Source organism: Myxine glutinosa, chromosome 8, assembly GCF_964187855.1.
Source record: "Myxine glutinosa chromosome 8, kmMyxGlut1.1, whole genome shotgun sequence".
NCBI lineage: Eukaryota > Metazoa > Chordata > Myxini > Myxiniformes > Myxinidae > Myxine > Myxine glutinosa.
In genome coordinates, this window is record NC_136268.1 from 11,250,797 (window position 1) to 11,270,973 (window position 20,177).

A 20,177-nucleotide genomic window follows, 5' to 3' on the forward strand; every position below is an offset into this window, starting at 1 on the left:
AACTGTTGGCCTGATGGGCACGAAATTTTCACCATAGGAGCGCTTCCTCATGTATATTTTAATGATAATCATGACGTCATAGGTCATGTGGTACAGGCATCATCTTGGAAAAAACAAAAAATGTTGCACCTCTATTTCTCCAAAACCGCTGCATGGAAAAAATTGAAACATGGCTCATTGTAAAGAACTCCATATGGGGAAGAGGTGTCGTTAACGATGACACCATTGGTGCCATAATTATGACGTCATAATTCGACAAGGACAACGCTTAGTCTGATCAGTTTGAAATGTATTGGGTGTGATCTATGCAACAATTATATAAGAGAATATAAATTTATGATGTCATCGCTCACGTCGTCTGCCAGCCATATTGGATCAAAAAAAATATGTTCAAAAACAGAAGAGTTGGCTCGCAACAAGTTGAATGTGCAGGGTAAGTATTCTATGAATACCATCTAGTTGGTATTTTGTAACCAAATAGATGAAGATTATGGTGAAAACAGCAACAATCAAGGACGTGGTCGTATCCTCACATTTATTAATCATCATAAAATCCCAACATGATATATTCACACCTGTCTAAAGTGCATCAAGCCACGAAAGTGAAGAACATTTAAGATTGAAAAGAACGTACAATACACTAAAGTAAAATAAACGTATTGCATCTAGACTTGATTCTACATTGGCAACGAACATGTAACATCTCCACAAGGTTAAACCAACTCGGTCCAGCCGATCATAGGTCAAAGGTTGAAATCGCCAAGGTGCACCACTATATAGATTAGTTAATGTCATGAAATGAAAGTCAAAATGTCACAGGTTGAAGTTTCAATCTCAGTCGTCAGGTCTGCCAAGTATCAACAGGTGTGCTAAAACCAGTCGATAATACGATTACTTAGCAGATAAACTCCTCTAATTTTTCAGGCAGTGAACAACGTGCAGATATCTCGTGTTAGGAGCATGCAATCGGAACATTCTAGCAAACAGCAGATAGTTTCTCGAGCCGACACGAGAGAAGACTTAATATGCATCAGGCAGGTCTAGACCAATGGCAGAGGATTATAGATTTCTATTAAAAACAAAAACAGCTCTTCCAGGCAGCCGAGTTAACCTGCAGGTATGCTCCGTTACCACGCCATCCTGCTATGCTACCGGTAGGTGAGTTAGTTATACCGGAGGAACGCCGAGGGGGATGGCAAAGCATGTAGCACGGCCTATAAAAATAATCACGTGATTTCAACTCCATCATATATTTCAGATGTTTTCAGCTCACACACGCAGATCAAGAGCTTCAAGAGGGCCAGAGAGAACTGATCAACATCATGGGGTCTTCATCCAAAAGGTCAACGTGCCATTCCAATTCTAAACTTTCTACAAAAGGTTTCGTCCATTTTACCATTCGATACGTCATCGAGATGTAGGCGCGAAACGTCCGACTGCACGACGAGCAATTGATCCCAATCCCAAAACCTATGCAAAGGTTCACCGTCCGAAGCTTGCGATAACAAAATAACGCGTCCACAACTACCTAGCATTTTTTACATGCCGCAGAGTTCATGGTGAAAAATAAATAAATAATCTGTCCCAGCAAGTTGGAAGGAAGGAAATGAAAATTGTTGCTTTGCCCAGCTCGCTCGCGCTCCTGGGCTTGATCGGGTTATTAGAACGACGGAAAATTTCAGATAAAAAAAACAAGAACAATGTAACCAGACAATTTAGATTTTAAAAAATAAAAACTTTCAAAACCTTTCACCAAAACGACTCCATTTCAAACTTATTGCAATTCTTATTCACGATTTATACATTTACATAGCTTGAGAAAAATAATAATTACAAAAATATGAATAATAATAATTAAAGAAAAAAGGTTCAAACCACGACTGCAAACTGCTCTCGCAGGGAAAACTCACCGATGGCTTTGTTCTGACAGTGCAAGCAAATCAAGTGGATTCATCGAAACGGCAGAAATACTTCCTCGACCGCACGGCGCACGGGCAGGCAGCTGTGGTTTCAAGCCAAGCACCCTGTCGCTTCCGCTTCCTCAAAGATGGCACTTATCGCGTCACACAAAATCGCACGGCACAATTGCAACCGGGACTTCCGCACGGCTGTGTACAAACCCGCGTTTGTAAACAAAAATAAACAGTCGATGTAAACAAACAGATGACCAAAACAAACAGGTGATGACAATCAGGGAATTGTAAACAAAGCACAAGAGGCTAGGGATTGAAAAGGCATCCAAACGACAATCTTTGGGTAACCGTGAAAACTGGAACTCGGGAGGTTATGGCGTCGGACCCACGGGTGTCGAAGGTAAACCGGGTGAGGGGACTGGCATCGGTGATGGGGATTCCAACTCGGTCGATTTCAAATAAAATAGTTCTTATCGACTTCACAAAGTCCGTCGCATTTCTACCTTGTGTCGATTCCAAGTTGAGACTTGACCATCACCTCCCGCCTTCCAGTGAACATCTCGTAGCCGGTGTCCAGGTATGGCAGTGACCACAGAAAGCAGGTGTGCACGCTACCAGCAGCTGTTCTTCGAATGCTCACGGCTTGCATGCTGTTCGTCTGACGTGCCCTCTCTCGGGGAGGATTCCAAGTGGCACGTTTCCATTTCCATCTGGGGCGACTGGTGAGCAAGGCTTTGTGGGTATCGCTGACGGAATTTCTGCTGCAGCTCTTCGAGCTCTGGTGGAGGGGTCACACCGAGCTCCAAATGGCGCTTCATCGATTCCAACCATTCACACAGCTGCACGAATCCTGGTCTGTGGAACAGCCATCAAAGGAAACCGAGGAAAGCAAAGCATCAATAAAGGTGCAAAGGGCAGGTGAACATCCATAGATTTGGTTGGATTTTATTTTATTTTTATTACATAGCACAGGTACCAAGAAACTTGTAGCAAAGTATAACTAACACAAACACAAACACAAACACGTTTTTATTAATAGCCGACAAATTAACTCCAGGTGGGTTGACTCAGCCTGTAATCCTTCAGAGGTCAGCATCATGAGTACCAGCTTACTGGAATGAACGAACCATTCGAGTATAATGCGCCAGAGTGGCGACCCGTCCAGGATTGCGCCCAATAGCCAAGAAACTGCCTCAGCAGGCCAATGGATCATCACGATTCAAAGAAGAGTGGTCTTATATACATATAGCACCTAGCTATAAGGGAGAAAACAGCGAAGGCCATGTTATAATCACAAGTGAGAGTATAATGGAACTTAAAACATGAATAACTAACAAGAACAACACTGACATCACAACGTGGACTGATATGCCTCCGCCCACATTATTAAGTCATTATAATACTTGTACCAAGTTTGATTTAAATCCATTCAGCTGTTCTCAAGTTATCAAATTTTTATCAGACATGACCTTTGACCCCTTGCCTCAAAATCAAATCAGTTAATCTTTACATCATTAACATACCTGTACCAAGTTTAATTTAAATCCCTTCAGCTGTTCATAAGTTATCACATTTTTACCTGGCATGACCTATGGCCTTTGACCGCAGGACCCCAAAATCTAATCAGTTAATCTTTACATCATTATACATACCTGCACCAAATTTTAATTCGATCCCTTCAGCCATTCTCAAGTAAAAGACCTATTACAGACTTTGACCTTTTGACTCCAAAATCGAATCAGTTCATCTTTAAATCATTCGACATAATTGTACAAATTTGGTCAGAATCCCATCACTGGTTCACAAGTTATCGCGGTAACAGGATTTTTAACGTAACATGACCTCTGACCTTTGACCTCGTGACCCTAAAATCTAATCAGTTCATCTTTACCTCATTAGACATACCTGCACCAAATTTGACTAAGATCCCTTCAGCTGTTCTCAAGTTATCACGGTAACGAAAACCTATCATGGATGGACGGACGGACGGACAACCTGAAAACATAATGCCTCCGTTGACTTCGTTGATGGAGGCATAAAAACAAAATAGGTTTGTAAAGAAGGTTTTGTGTTTATGGTTTTTGTATTGTGCACCATTGCTCTCACCATAGGGTTATAGTTTCTTGGCTAGAGTTAAAATCCTGGACGGTTCTGCACTCTGATAAAAGATACTCGACAGTGTGCGCAAATTTGGAATTTGTTCAGGGTGCCGATTGCTCGCCTTTTCTTCGCGAAGGACACCGTGCGATCCTTTACGTCCACCATTTCAGCAGATCCAGGATTTTCTGAAGGGGGGTTTCCAGAAATGAAGGGAACAGGGTGCATACTCGCCTAGATGCCGCAAGCGTGAAGCCATCAAGGCGTGGGGCTCGGGGACCACTTAAGGGATCTGGAAGATTTGGGATTTTAGGTGCTCTCAGGTACACCGAGTATCTGCTGACGACATTGGCTACATGGTCAGGAGGAGCCGGAGGAACCTTTGTTTTGATTGTAAAATACATTTTATTTGGATTTTTCATTATTATTTCAACATTATAATTTCAACAGTTGTTGAATATCGGTTCTGATGTTTCAACCCTCTCTATTCCTCGAATTACTTGGACTTTCATGAAAGAGTTATATTTGCAACAAACGTCCTCAACTCTCAGGGGAGTTCGAGCTGGGTCTGGGTCATGGAAAGCCAAGCACAGGCCCACGTGTCCAAGCCATACCAATAATTGCTTCCCCCCCTCCCCCCCCCCCCCCCCCGACGATGTTCTGCCATTAAAATGTGAGCAGTTACCTTGAGTAATTTGGTGGTAGTCCATATCACTTCATCAACACTACCCTTTACTCCGACCCTCCGTTCATTCCTTTAGTGCAACGCAAGCTCTGCCTGCAATAAGTTTGATGAGCTTTCGCCTGTTATCCTCGACTTGAACATCGACGTTTGCGCCATTACCGAGACATGGATCAAGCAGGACATGCCCCTGGAACTTGTTACCATACTCGAACATGCAATGTTTTGCAAGTCCAGGGTTAACCAAAATGGAGGAGGTCTGGGAACGTACGCAAATTTTTTTTTTTTTTTTTGGTATACAAGACCGAGGCTCGTGAAAGAGCGAACATTAATCACACAGAAAGACAAACCGACACATAAAACATATAACATCGGGAGCGGTAGACAAGATGGGGAGAGAGGAGGAAGGACACAAACACAACATTTGAGAGCAGGGACCGAGAGACATGGAGAGATCTGTGGGAGGGAGAGGGCTTTGGGGGGGGAGGGGGGGGCATGGGAAGGGGGCGGTGGGAGAGGTATAAAACATATGGACACTGCCAGGACTTCCAGGAAAAAAGTTGGAATTTCAAACAAATTAAGTAAATTTGAATCCATCTAAATTTGAAAATTTGAAATTTGTAAATTTTGTAAATTTGAAAACAAACCCATTTGAATCCATGTTAAACAAATTAAGTAACGGTTCCTCCAAACTTGTTGTTTTGACACAAATTCCTCCCTTTCACCTCCAGTTCTGCACGTTCCGCAGGTCATCTGACATCCTCGCAAGCTCATTGGTCTGGACTCACGGAACTTTGCACCCTGACGGGCTCCTGCTTTGCTGGTGCAGTTTCCAGTTTTCATCTGGCGTTTTACTTTAGTCCTCGATCCTTATTCCTTGCAATCCGGTTTACAAATGCGTACCTGTCTGCCACTCGGCACAAGAGGAACTTGTCTTTGCCTCCTTGTTCATCTACTGCATTCTTAAATGGTATTCGTCCACAAGACTCGACTTTAAATGAAACTGTGAGCAATGACATTTCATTTTTAAAGCAACTGGGTTATCATATAGACATGGTGGACCAAATTGCCATGAAATGTCCGACCGCAAGCAGCAAAAAGCTTCCATATAACGGTCTCACCTCGTCTCTGCATCAATGTGGCAGCACAAGATGGCAAGAGGAAAGAATCCAGAGGGAGAACCTTCCAGTGAATGCTTCTCCAAGAAAGCAGAAATGTTGAGGCCAAAATCTTGTGTTCGGAGAAGGTAGTCTGGGTCTGCATTGACTCTGCCGATGATCTAGAGAAGGATAACGAGGAGGGAAAGGACAACAAAGCACATGCAATTAAAATAGGTGTGTGACGTGTGTGTGTGTGTGTGTGTGTGTGTGTGTGTGTGTGTGTGTGTGTGTGTGTGTGTGTGTGTGTGCGCACACCATATTATCTTCCAGATAAGTAATGTGTCCTCGTAACTGGCCTATCATCATCAAATGCCAAGGGGAAATCCACAGACCTCTGACCCAGACCCATAACAAGTAATTAAACGAATGTCCATGAGATGGGAAGGTACGAGTCAAATTTGACCTTTATTTATTTATTTTACGAACAATATTTGGATGACCAAATAATCCAACTGGTTTGCATTCACATTCCTTGCACTGTTCATTGAATGACTGACCGATTATGCAGATATACAGCAACTTAAAGCTAAAGGAGAAGCAGACATACACATGCACACACTCCAACTGTGATTGAAGGAAGGGGGTCGGGGCCTGGGGGGGCGGGGGGGGAGGGAATCATACACACGACAGTAGAAGAGGTTTTTTTTAATGAAATGAGAAAAAAATGAGGCTGAGGGGGAGGGAAGGGTGAAGATGAAGAGGATTATCAAAGTGGACAGATGGCTCCGAATTAAATGAATTTGCCCATTTGTTTCCTCACCATTACTCAAGTCACTTACCTCACAAAGGACGATTCCAAAAGAAAACACGTCGACCTTTTCATCGTATTTCTTTCCTAAAATAAACAACAAGACATGTATCATACGAAAACAGACCATTATTCCCCATGTGTACAACCACCTTTAGAGGCCATTTTTCCCCGCAAGCGGGGGTTGGCCTTTTTCGGGAACCGTGGTAGTTGTTGTTTTTCGGTCCCCTTTTTGAAGCAATGTTTTACGGCCGGATGCCCTTCCTGACGCCAACCCTTTTTGCCGCCTTTAACGACAAGCAGGGAATTACCAGTGAACTGGTACTCAATTTGCCGACCTCGGAAGGATGACAGGCTGAGTCAACCCCCCTGGCGTTAATTCAGTGATCGACCGGGTTTCGAACCCAGGATCCTAGGATCCTAAGCTGACACCCTAGCCGCTAGCCCAACACCAGGGTTCGAGGAGGAGGAGGAGTACAACGAGGAGTCAAAACATTCCTTTGAACCCCCCGAACCAAAATTCCACATGCTATGATTTCGCACCATTGATCATCTCTGGAGCCATCCAGTAAGGATTTCCCACAACCGTGTAACGCTTCCTCCGATCGTAACGGATGGATCGCCGGCGTTTGCTTGCCGTCTCCCGCCCCCCCGACTCGTCCGGCACGAGCTGCCCGGAACGTCCCGCTTCCTTCTTCTCCTCCACCATGAGTCGGGCCAACCCAAAATCGGCCACCACAACGGTTTTGTCCTGAAATATCGCAAAACAAGAGAACACACATTTCTGTATTAGATAAACGTCAACATCGGTCTTGTGTTCCATACACTCATGGGTAGCTCATGACCACGTGACCCACCAAAAACATTTACCGTAAGATTTCAAAACAATAGGGAAAAAAAAACATCCATTACCAACTTAACGAAGCAGTTTGGAGAATTCAAATCACGATGGATGATATTCATGGAGTGCAAATAGGCCTGCGAGGAACAGAAAATGTAAAACAAAAAAGTAAGCAATTCGATTCCATAACAGTGCTAAACCAGACAGAACATTTAACAGTGCAGACATTCGCTGAGGTACATAGATTACGAGCCTCGTCCGAGCGTCAGGTGTCCTTGTATCTTTATTTGATGGCCTTCAGACACTCCTTTTACTCTGCCCACGGTGCACATCACATCAAGTGAATTTCACCTCCCTGCGCCTTGTATTTGGTTTTGGTTTTTAATGCTTCTGTACACCGCCCTTGAGGCTCTGTGCCGTAATTACTCTTATGGAAAATATTTGTTGAGTTTTTTTCCCCCTAAATCCTCACCGTTTTTTTCCCTAATACTAACTAACCCGAACCCTCGCCTCTCCCCCACCTACCTTCTACCCCCCACCCGAGTCAATAGTTCGTAGAAGCGCCGTTGGCAGCGATTATAGCTTCGAGTCTTCTTGGGGTACAGTCGTGGCCAAAAATATTGGCACCCTTGCACTTTTTTCAAATATTGTACCATTTCTTCCAGAAAATTGTTGAAATTAAAAAATATTTTGTTATCCACATTTGTACATCTGGTTTTCAGTGGAACAAAAAAAAAAAAAGCTGAAAAATTTACTAAATCTTAGCTTATTCCACACAGAAATCCTAAAATGGTCCGGACAACATCATTGGCACCTTTTAGAAGTTGTTAGAAATAATTAAATATCAAGCAGGTGATTCTCCTTTACTTAGGAATTGAACTCACCTGTGGTGAGATGCAGGTGCCTGCAATATAAAAATAACTCGTTCAACAAGTTTGAATGGAGAAAATAAGTCATTCTTCTGTTTTGTGTCACTGTGTGTACCGCAATGAGCACGGAGAAAAGAAAGAAAACCAGAGGATTGTCTGAGGAGGGCAGACACAAGATTGTAGCCAATCGTGGACAATCTCTAGGGTACAAGTCCATCTCCAGAGACCTTGACCTTGATGTTCCTGATGTCATAATTCGACAAGTACAAAACTTCATCCGATCAAGATAAAATTTATTGATCATAATCAAGGAATAAATTAGTTAAAAAAAATAATAACTATGACGTCATCGTCCACGTAGTTCGGCCTCCATATTTGTTTTAACGCAAAAGCCTTAAAAACCACTGAAAATACATCCTGGCGAGGGTTTGCAATCTCCGATTGCTCTTTCTTGTTTGCTAACTGGTATCCGCACCCAGGTCATACTATCCTCTTCAACTGAAGTATCAAACAAGCCCGGCTATGCCGCTGTTAGACTTTGTCTTGTTGGTTCACGAGTTATGAAACAGAGTGACCACTATATTCGTCATGGGTGTGTATCTGTCTGTCCGCAGCATAACGACCCGATGATATCATCCGATCTTGATGAAACTTGGGTGGGAGGTTGATATCATGATCTAGTTGTGTCCTGCCTTGAGTGGGCGTATTGCACCAATTGTGGGCGGAGCCACGCCCGAAAAAGATGTCTTTTTAGGGGGTAATCGAGTTCAAGCTACATCTTCTCCGAGGGGTTCGGTGGAATCTGACAGGGGTTTCGGTATTTGGTTAGGGCAATGTCATGTGTGTGCGTCTGTCTGTGTGTGTGTCTGTGTGTCTGTCTGTCTGTCTGTCCGCAGCATAACTACCCGATGATATCATCCGATCTTGATGAAACTTGGGTGGGAGGTTGATATCATGATCTAGTTGTGTCCTGCCTTGAGTGGGCGTATTGCACCAATTGTGGGCGGAGCCACGCCCGAAAAAGATGTCTTTTTATGGGATAATCGAGTCCAAGCTACATCTTCTCCGAGGGGTTCGGTGGAATCTGACAGTGGTTTCGGTATTTGGTTAGGGCAATGTCATGTGCCTAGCCCCACGGAGCTCGATTTTTAATTTTCACCCCAAGGTCAAGGTCACAAGGTCACGAAATTTAGAAAAGTCGATTTTTGATGGTTTTATTACATTGTTCGCTTCCTGATAGGGTGAAACGTCGTACATGATCTTATATTATCACATACATCATGAAATACAAGTTTTCCAACAAATTTCAGAATCTTCGACCTTTGACCTTTGAAGGTGACAAAGGTCAAAGTTTCAAAGTTGTCGGAATCAAACCGAATTTTTGGTATTGTGTAGCCAACGAACCTCATAACTGATTATACATTATTTTCTATCTCATTCCAAGGTCAGTAACCTTCGTTTTGGCATGTCCGGGCCTGTTTCGGTTATAGTCCGTCCGTCATTGAATACCGCTCGCTCGTGAACCATCGTCATCTCCTGACTCGTTTTTATTTTAATCCATATTAAATTCAAACTGTAACAACAAAATGTGAAAAAGTGAAGGGGTGTGAATACTTTCTGAAGGCACTGCATGTAGATCATCGATCTGAGAACCTGTAAGGACTCACTCACTTTAACTGCAGAAAAGGCTGGGGTATACAATTACAGGGCTATCAGGATGGCCAAGAAGTATGCACACTCACCTAGAAGCTGTCCAGCTTGGGTTTGAATCCCCACCCAGCTATAAACTGTCATCCCGTTATTTCACAGGTATGGTGAGTCATCAATGTTTGTGCTGTCCCTCGGATGGATGTTAAACTGGACATCCTGTTTGCCGGGATGAGTTGGTGGACGTTAAAGATCCAAGTGTTCTTCTCGAAGAGAAGTCGAGCCATCGCCTGCACCCTGAACATATTCCAAATTCCTGCCCCAACTACTGCTGGGAAGTAACCCCAGTAACCCTTGCCAAGAAACTTATTCGGCAGAACTGACGCTCTGTAACAGAGCACAGTACATCAGAACCAAATATAATTACATTATATCTTAGAATGAACAAGAACGGCGCTCTGATGATCGATATACCTCAGTCCACATCATTACATCATCATACATACTTGTACCACAACAATTGGCGTGAAACATGCTCACCATTCCACAACAATTATCGTTAAACACGCTCACCATTCCACAACAATTATCGTTAAACACGCTCACCATTCCACAACAATTATCGTTAACCATGCTCACCATTCCACAACAATTATCGTTAAACATGCTCACCATTCCACAACAATTATCGTTAAACACGCTCACCATTCCACAACAATTATCGTTAAACACGCTCACCATTCCACAACAATTATCGTTAACCATGCTCACCATTCCACAACAATTATCGTTAAACACGCTCACCATTCCACAACAATTATCGTTAACCATGCTCACCATTCCACAACAATTATCGTCAAACATACTCACCATTCCACAACAATTATCGTTAAACATGCTCACCATTCCACAACAATTATCGTTAACCATGCTCACCATTCCACAACAATTATCGTCAAACATACTCACCATTCCACAACAATTATCGTTAAACATGCTCACCATTCCACAACAATTATCGTTAAACATGCTCACCATTCCACAACAATTATCGTTAAACATGCTCACCATTCCACAACAATTATCGTTAAACATGCTCACCATTCCACAACAATTATCGTTAAACATGCTCACCATTCCACAACAATTATCGTTAAACATGCTCACCATTCCACAATAATTATCATTAAACATGCTCACCATTCCACAACAATTATCGTTAAACATGCTCACCATTCCACAACAATTATCGTTAAACATGCTCACCATTCCACAACAATTATCGTTAAACATGCTCACCATTCCACAACAATTATCGTTAAACATGCTCACCATTCCACAATAATTATCATTAAACATACTCACCATTCCACAACAATTATCGTTAAACATGCTCACCATTCCACAACAATTATCGTTAAACATGCTCACCATTCCACAACAATTATCGTTAAACATGCTCACCATTCCACAACAATTATCGTCAAACATACTCACCATTCCACAACAATTATCGTTAAGCATGCTCACCATTCCACAACAATTATCGTCAAACATACTCACCATTCCACAACAATTATCGTTAAACACGCTCACCATTCCACAACAATTATCGTTAACCATGCTCACCATTCCACAACAATTATCGTTAAACATGCTCACCATTCCACAACAATTAGCGTTAAACATGCTCACCATTCCACAACAATTATCGTTAAACATGCTCACCATTCCACAACAATTATCGTTAAACATGCTCACCATTCCACAACAATTAGCGTTAAACACGCTCACCATTCCACAACAATTATCGTTAAACATGCTCACCATTCCACAACAATTAGCGTTAAACACGCTCACAATTCCACAACAATTATCGTTAAACATGCTCACCATTCCACAACAATTAGCGTTAAACATGCTCACCATTCCACAACAATTATCGTTAAACATGCTCACCATTCCACAACAATTAGCGTTAAACATGCTCACCATTCCACAACAATTATCGTTAAACATGCTCACCATTCCACAACAATTAGCGTTAAACATGCTCACCATTCCACAACAATTATCGTTAAACATGCTCACCATTCCACAACAATTATCGTTAAACACGCTCACCATTCCACAACAATTATCGTTAACCATGCTCACCATTCCACAACAATTATCGTTAAACACGCTCACCATTCCACAACAATTATCGTTAACCATGCTCACCATTCCACAACAATTATCGTCAAACATACTCACCATTCCACAACAATTATCGTTAAACATGCTCACCATTCCACAACAATTAGCGTTAAACATGCTCACCATTCCACAACAATTATCGTTAAACAGGCTCACCATTCCACAACAATTAGCGTTAAACATGCTCACCATTCCACAACAATTATCGTTAAACATGCTCACCATTCCACAACAATTATCGTTAAACATGCTCACCATTCCACAACAATTATCGTTAAACATGCTCACCATTCCACAACAATTATCGTTAAACAGGCTCACCATTCCACAACAATTATCGTTAAACATGCTCACCATTCCACAACAATTATCGTTAAACATGCTCACCATTCCACAACAATTATCGTCAAACATACTCACCATTCCACAACAATTATCGTTAAACATGCTCACCATTCCACAACAATTAGCGTCAAACATACTCACCATTCCACAACAATTATCGTTAAACATGCTCACCATTCCACAACAATTAGCGTTAAACATGCTCACCATTCCACAACAATTATCGTCAAACATACTCACCATTCCACAACAATTATCGTTAAACATGCTCACCATTCCACAACAATTATCGTCAAACATACTCACCATTCCACAACAATTATCGTTAAACATGCTCACCATTCCACAACAATTAGCGTTAAACATGCTCACCATTCCACAACAATTATCGTTAAACATGCTCACCATTCCACAACAATTATCGTTAAACATGCTCACCATTCCACAATAATTATCGTTAAACATGCTCACCATTCCACAACAATTATCGTTAAACATGCTCACCACTCCACAACAATTATCGTTAAACATGCTCACCACTCCACAACAATTATCGTTAAACACGCTCACCAATCCACAACAATTATCGTTAACCATGCTCACCATTCCACAACAATTATCGTCAAACATACTCACCATTCCACAACAATTATCGTTAAACATGCTCACCATTCCACAACAATTATCGTCAAACATACTCACCATTCCACAACAATTATCGTTAAACATGCTCACCATTCCACAACAATTATCGTTAAACAGGCTCACCATTCCACAACAATTATCGTTAAACATGCTCACCATTCCACAACAATTATCGTCAAACATACTCACCATTCCACAACAATTATCGTTAAACATGCTCACCATTCCACAACAATTAGCGTCAAACATACTCACCATTCCACAACAATTATCGTTAAACATGCTCACCATTCCACAACAATTAGCGTTAAACATGCTCACCATTCCACAACAATTATCGTCAAACATACTCACCATTCCACAACAATTATCGTTAAACATGCTCACCATTCCACAACAATTATCGTCAAACATACTCACCATTCCACAACAATTATCGTTAAACATGCTCACCATTCCACAACAATTAGCGTTAAACATGCTCACCATTCCACAACAATTATCGTTAAACATGCTCACCATTCCACAACAATTATCGTTAAACATGCTCACCATTCCACAAGAATTATCGTTAAACATGCTCACCATTCCACAACAATTATCGTTAAACATGCTCACCACTCCACAACAATTATCGTTAAACACGCTCACCAATCCACAACAATTATCGTTAACCATGCTCACCATTCCACAACAATTATCGTCAAACATACTCACCATTCCACAACAATTATCGTTAAACATGCTCACCATTCCACAACAATTATCGTCAAACATACTCACCATTCCACAACAATTATCGTTAAACATGCTCACCATTCCACAACAATTATCGTCAAACATACTCACCATTCCACAACAATTATCGTTAAACATGCTCACCATTCCACAACAATTATCGTCAAACATACTCACCATTCCACAACAATTATCGTTAAACATGCTCACCATTCCACAACAATTAGCGTTAAACATGCTCACCATTCCACAACAATTATCGTTAAACATGCTCACCATTCCACAACAATTATCGTTAAACATGCTCACCATTCCACAAGAATTATCGTTAAACATGCTCACCATTCCACAACAATTATCGTTAAACATGCTCACCACTCCACAACAATTATCGTTAAACATGCTCACCACTCCACAACAATTATCGTTAAACACGCTCACCAATCCACAACAATTATCGTTAACCATGCTCACCATTCCACAACAATTATCGTCAAACATACTCACCATTCCACAACAATTATCGTTAAACATGCTCACCATTCCACAACAATTATCGTCAAACATACTCACCATTCCACAACAATTATCGTTAAACATGCTCACCATTCCACAACAATTATCGTTAAACAGGCTCACCATTCCACAACAATTTATCGTTAAACAGGCTCACCATTCCACAACAATTATCGTTAAACATGCTCACCATTCCACAACAATTATCGTCAAACATACTCACCATTCCACAACAATTATCGTTAAACATGCTCACCATTCCACAACAATTAGCGTCAAACATACTCACCATTCCACAACAATTATCGTTAAACATGCTCACCATTCCACAACAATTAGCGTTAAACATGCTCACCATTCCACAACAATTATCGTCAAACATACTCACCATTCCACAACAATTATCGTTAAACATGCTCACCATTCCACAACAATTATCGTCAAACATACTCACCATTCCACAACAATTATCGTTAAACATGCTCACCATTCCACAACAATTAGCGTTAAACATGCTCACCATTCCACAACAATTATCGTTAAACATGCTCACCATTCCACAACAATTATCGTCAAACATACTCACCATTCCACAACAATTATCGTTAAACATGCTCACCATTCCACAACAATTAGCGTCAAACATACTCACCATTCCACAACAATTATCGTTAAACATGCTCACCATTCCACAACAATTAGCGTTAAACATGCTCACCATTCCACAACAATTATCGTCAAACATACTCACAATTCCACAACAATTATCGTTAAACATGCTCACCATTCCACAACAATTATCGTCAAACATACTCACCATTCCACAACAATTATCGTTAAACATGCTCACCATTCCACAACAATTAGCGTTAAACATGCTCACCATTCCACAACAATTATCGTTAAACATGCTCACCATTCCACAACAATTATCGTCAAACATACTCACCATTCCACAACAATTATCGTTAAACATGCTCACCATTCCACAACAATTATCGTTAAACAGGCTCACCATTCCACAACAATTATCGTTAAACAGGCTCACCATTCCACAACAATTATCGTTAAACATGCTCACCATTCCACAACAATTATCGTTAAACATGCTCACCATTCCACAACAATTATCATTAAACATGCTCACCATTCCACAACAATTATCGTTAAACATGCTCACCATTCCACAACAATTATCGTTAAACATGCTCACCATTCCACAACAATTATCGTTAAACACGCTCACCATTCCACAACAATTATCATTAAACACGCTCACCATTCCACAACAATTATCGTTAAACACGCTCACCATTCCACAACAATTATCATTAAACACGCTCACCATTCCACAACAATTATCGTTAAACATGCTCACCATTCCACAACAATTATCATTAAACATGCTCACCATTCCACAACAATTATCTTTAAACATGCTCACCATTCCACAACAATTATCGTTAAACATGCTCACCACTCCACAACAATTATCGTTAAACACGCTCACCATTCCACAACAATTATCATTAAACACGCTCACCATTCCACAACAATTATCATTAAACACGCTCACCATTCCACAACAATTATCATTAAACACGCTCACCATTCCACAACAATTATCATTAAACACGCTCACCATTCCACAACAATTATCGTCAAACATGCTCACCATTCCACAACAATTATCATTAAACACGCTCACCATTCCACAACAATTATCGTTAAACATGCTCACCATTCCACAAGAATTATCATTAAACATGCTCACCATTCCACAACAATTATCTTTAAACATGCTCACCATTCCACAACAATTATCGTTAAACATGCTCACCACTCCACAACAATTATCGTTAAACACGCTCACCATTCCACAACAATTATATCATTAAACACGCTCACCATTCCACAACAATTATCATTAAACACGCTCACCATTCCACAACAATTATCGTTAAACACGCTCACCATTCCACAACAATTATCGTTAAACACGCTCACCATTCCACAACAATTATCGTTAACGATGCTCACCATTCCTGCGGCAATGTCCCGAGCAAAGCCAGCCCTCAGCTCCCAAGGCAAGGGATCATCCTATTAAAACAAAGGAAAGTTACTGAAGTGTTTCGAACGGCATTTCTAAAATCATCTGATCTTCAATTAAGTGGTCACTTTATATATATATTTTTTATGGCTGTTGAGTACTTGGAGGTGTCTATTGTTTACCAAACATACATGACGATTTGTGGCGTTTAAGGTGTATTACATAAGAAATGCTGGGTCAGTTGTGGGATTAGAAATAGGATTTTTCGTATTGTTCACCCCACATCCACTCCCTTGACACAAAAGACCGTGGGATTTTGACTTTGTGGTGGTGCACAACAACAACTGTGCAGAGGATTCAACCCGTTTTCTTTCAAGCAAGAAAGGGAGGAAAAGAGGAAGAAGAAGAAATGCGTCTTTTGGCTTTGTGGTAAAAGAACGATCCATGCTCGTGGTGTGACTGGCCTCAGCGGGTTTTATATGAAGGAATCGACCTCGATGAACTTCCTGAAGGATTTGCTGCGTTGCACGAAAGAGGTGGAGAAAAGGAAAAGTGTGTGTTCTGTGGGAAAAGGCGCTTCTTAACGGTCCCTGTGTAGACGATCTGTGCTTCATACCGTGACCAGCCTCAGCGGCGTGTTTTATATGAACAACTCAGCCTCCTGGATGAAAACTTCCTGAAGGATTTGCTGTGTTGCATGAAGGAGGTTGAGGAAAGAAAGGGATCAAAGGACAAAGGAATTGAGAGCATCATGACTGATCTGTTCAGGCTTGTTCCCACCAAGCTCCGCTCCGTGTGAACAAAACCTTTAAACAGGCCCGAACCCCATCCTCATCCTTATCTCCAGTTTTATTTGAATTCCTTGCAAATGTTTTTGGGTTTTTTTTGCTTCCCTTCCCTTCCCTTTCCTTACCCCCAGGGATAGTTAGAGGGTCCATGTGTGTGTTGTGTCGGCCTTTCGTATCAGGCCTGCATTATTAATTAATGGAGTCCGGCCTTTGATGTATAAGTGATGAAAAGTGAAGTGAAGTGAAGTGAAGTGAAGTAAAAGTGATGGAAATGAATGTAGAAGGAAGTAGAGGACGGGGAAGACCGAGAAAGACTTGGCTAAAGATGGTGGAAGAAGAAATGTGGGCAAGGGGGTTAACAAGGAGAGATGCAGAAAATCGGGCAAAATGGAGAAGATTGTCATGGGGACCACAAGGCTAACCCCCGCTCTAGCAGGGAAAATGGCCTTAAAATGCATGTTGTTGTTGTTGGAGTCGGGCATTATTAATCAAGTTTGTTGTCATACATATACGACATAGTACATGACTTGCTTATTGTATCGTTCTGCCATCTGTGAAGTCAATTGATGGTATTTCGTTTTGTTTGACTGACATTTTTCGGATAGGGTTGCAAGACTCTCCCCACCCCCCATTTCCTCCCCCCTGAGATCCCGAATACCCAAAACACCCCAAAGGCCCAAAACACCCCAAAGACCCAAAACACCCCAAAGACCCAAAACACCCCAAAGACCCAAAACACCCCAAACACCCAAAACACCATGCAGACCCAAAACACCATGCAGACCCAAAACACCATGCAGACCCAAAACACCATGCAGACCCAAAACACCATGCAGACCCAAAACACCATGCAGACCCAAAACACCATGCAGACCCAAAACACCATGCAGACCCAAAACACCATGCAGACCCAAAACACCATGCAGACCCAAAACGCCATGCAGACCCAAAACACCATGCAGACCGAAAACACCATGCAGACCCAAAACGCCCCTGAGGCACAAGGGAGGAAAAATTCCCTGAATACACCATGAAGACCCAAAAGACCAAAAACACCTCAAAGACCCAAAACATCCTTTAATGCCCGGAGGACCCAAATGACCCCGAAAAACCCAAAATACCCTTAAAGACCTTGAATACCCCAAAGACACTTAAAGGCACAGAGGATACTGAAGACCCAAAAGACCCTTAAATACCCAGAAGAACCAAATCACCACAAAGACCCTTAAAGGCCCAGAGGATCTAAAAGACCCCGAAGACCCAAAACACAGTGAAGACCCAAAACACCATGAAGGCCCAAAACACCATAAAGGCCCAAAACACCATAAAGGCCCAAAACACCATAAAGGCCCAAAACACCATAAAGGCCCAAAACACCATAAAGGCCCAAAACACCATAAAGGCCCAAAACACCATAAAGGCCCAAAACACCATAAAGGCCCAAAACACCATAAAGGCCCAAAACACCATAAAGGCCCAAAACACCATAAAGGCCCAAAACACCATAAAGGCCCAAAACACCATAAAGGCCCAAAACACCATAAAGGCCCAAAACACCATAAAGGCCCAAAACACCATAAAGGCCCAAAACACCATAAAGGCCCAAAACACCATAAAGGCCCAAAACACCATAAAGGCCCAAAACACCATAAAGGCCCAAAACACCATAAAGGCCCAAAACACCCCGAAGGTCCAAGACACCCCGAAGGTCCAAGACACCCCGAAGGTCCAAGACACCCCGAAGGTCCAAGACACCCCGAAGGTCCAAGATACCCCGAAGGTCCAAGACACCCCGAAGGTCCAAAATAACCCGAAGGTCCAAAATACCCCGAAGGTCCAAAATACCCCGAAGGTCCAAAATACCCCGAAGGTCCAAAATACCCCGAAGGTCCAAAATACCCCGAAGGTCCAAAATACCCCGAAGGTCCAAAATACCCCGAAGGTCCAAAATACCCCGAAGGTCCAAAATACCCCGAAGGTCCAAAATACCCCGAAGGTCCAAAATACCCCGAAGGTCCAAAATACCCCGAAGGTCCAAAATACCCCGAAGGTCCAAAATACCCCGAAGGTCCAAAATACCCCGAAGGTCCAAAATACCCCGAAGGTCCAAAATACCCCGAAGGTCCAAAATACCCCGAAGGTCCAAAATACCCCGAAGGTCCAAAATACCCCGAAGGTCCAAAATACCCCGAAGGTCCAAAATACCCCGAAGGTCCAAAATACCCCGAAGGTCCAAAATACCCCGAAGGTCCAAAATACCCCGAAGGTCCAAAATACCCCGAAGGTCCAAAATACCCCGAAGGTCCAAAATACCCCGAAGGTCCAAAATACCCCGAAGGTCCAAAATACCCCGAAGGTCCAAGATACCCCGAAGGTCCAAGATACCCCGAAGGTCCAAGATACCCCGAAGGTCCAAGATACCCCGAAGGTCCAAGATACCCCGAAGGTCCAAGATACCCCGAAGGTCCAAAATAACCCGAAGGTCCAAAATACCCCGAAGGTCCAAATTACCCCGAAGGTCCAAAATACCCCGAAGGTCCAAAATACCCCGAAGGTCCAAAATACCCTGAAGGTCCAAAATACCCCGAAGGTCCAAAATACTCGGAAGGTCCAAAATACCCCGAAGGTCCAAAATGCCCCGACGGTCCAAAATACAAAATTCTCTGTCTTCCCCGTCCTCTACTTCCTTCTACATTCATTTCCATCACTCTTATCAACCAGTCACTTTCATCCTTCCTCAACACATGACCAAACCATCTCAACCTGTTTCTCTTCACAGCATCCATCATAGGCCAGCTGCATAGTAAAAAATACGAAACCAATTGTTCAAATTGTTCTAAAAGCACCAAAATTGGCACACATGTAGATTAATACATTCTGAACAATTTTGGATATGGAGGCATTCAAGATTCTCCCCGTAGCACATTTGGCGGCCATTT

The 20,177-nt window shown here is 42.2% G+C and overlaps 1 protein-coding gene across 1 annotated transcript in view; it reads right to left on the reverse strand.

Moving 5' to 3' along the window:
• Positions 1 to 521: 521 nt before the first annotated feature.
• LOC137432202 (LIM domain kinase 1) overlaps positions 522 to 20,177 on the reverse strand; it is a 62,097-nt gene continuing 42,441 nt past the window's right edge. The window contains exons 11-16 of the mRNA XM_078782935.1: positions 16,441 to 16,500; positions 7,513 to 7,578; positions 7,144 to 7,351; positions 6,632 to 6,687; positions 5,814 to 5,971; positions 522 to 2,768 (exon numbers count right to left, since the gene is read on the reverse strand). Of these exons, the coding sequence (XP_078639061.1) occupies positions 2,525 to 2,768; positions 5,814 to 5,971; positions 6,632 to 6,687; positions 7,144 to 7,351; positions 7,513 to 7,578; positions 16,441 to 16,500 (792 nt within the window). The 3' untranslated portion in view covers positions 522 to 2,524. The remainder of the gene's footprint in view (positions 2,769 to 5,813; positions 5,972 to 6,631; positions 6,688 to 7,143; positions 7,352 to 7,512; positions 7,579 to 16,440; positions 16,501 to 20,177) is intronic.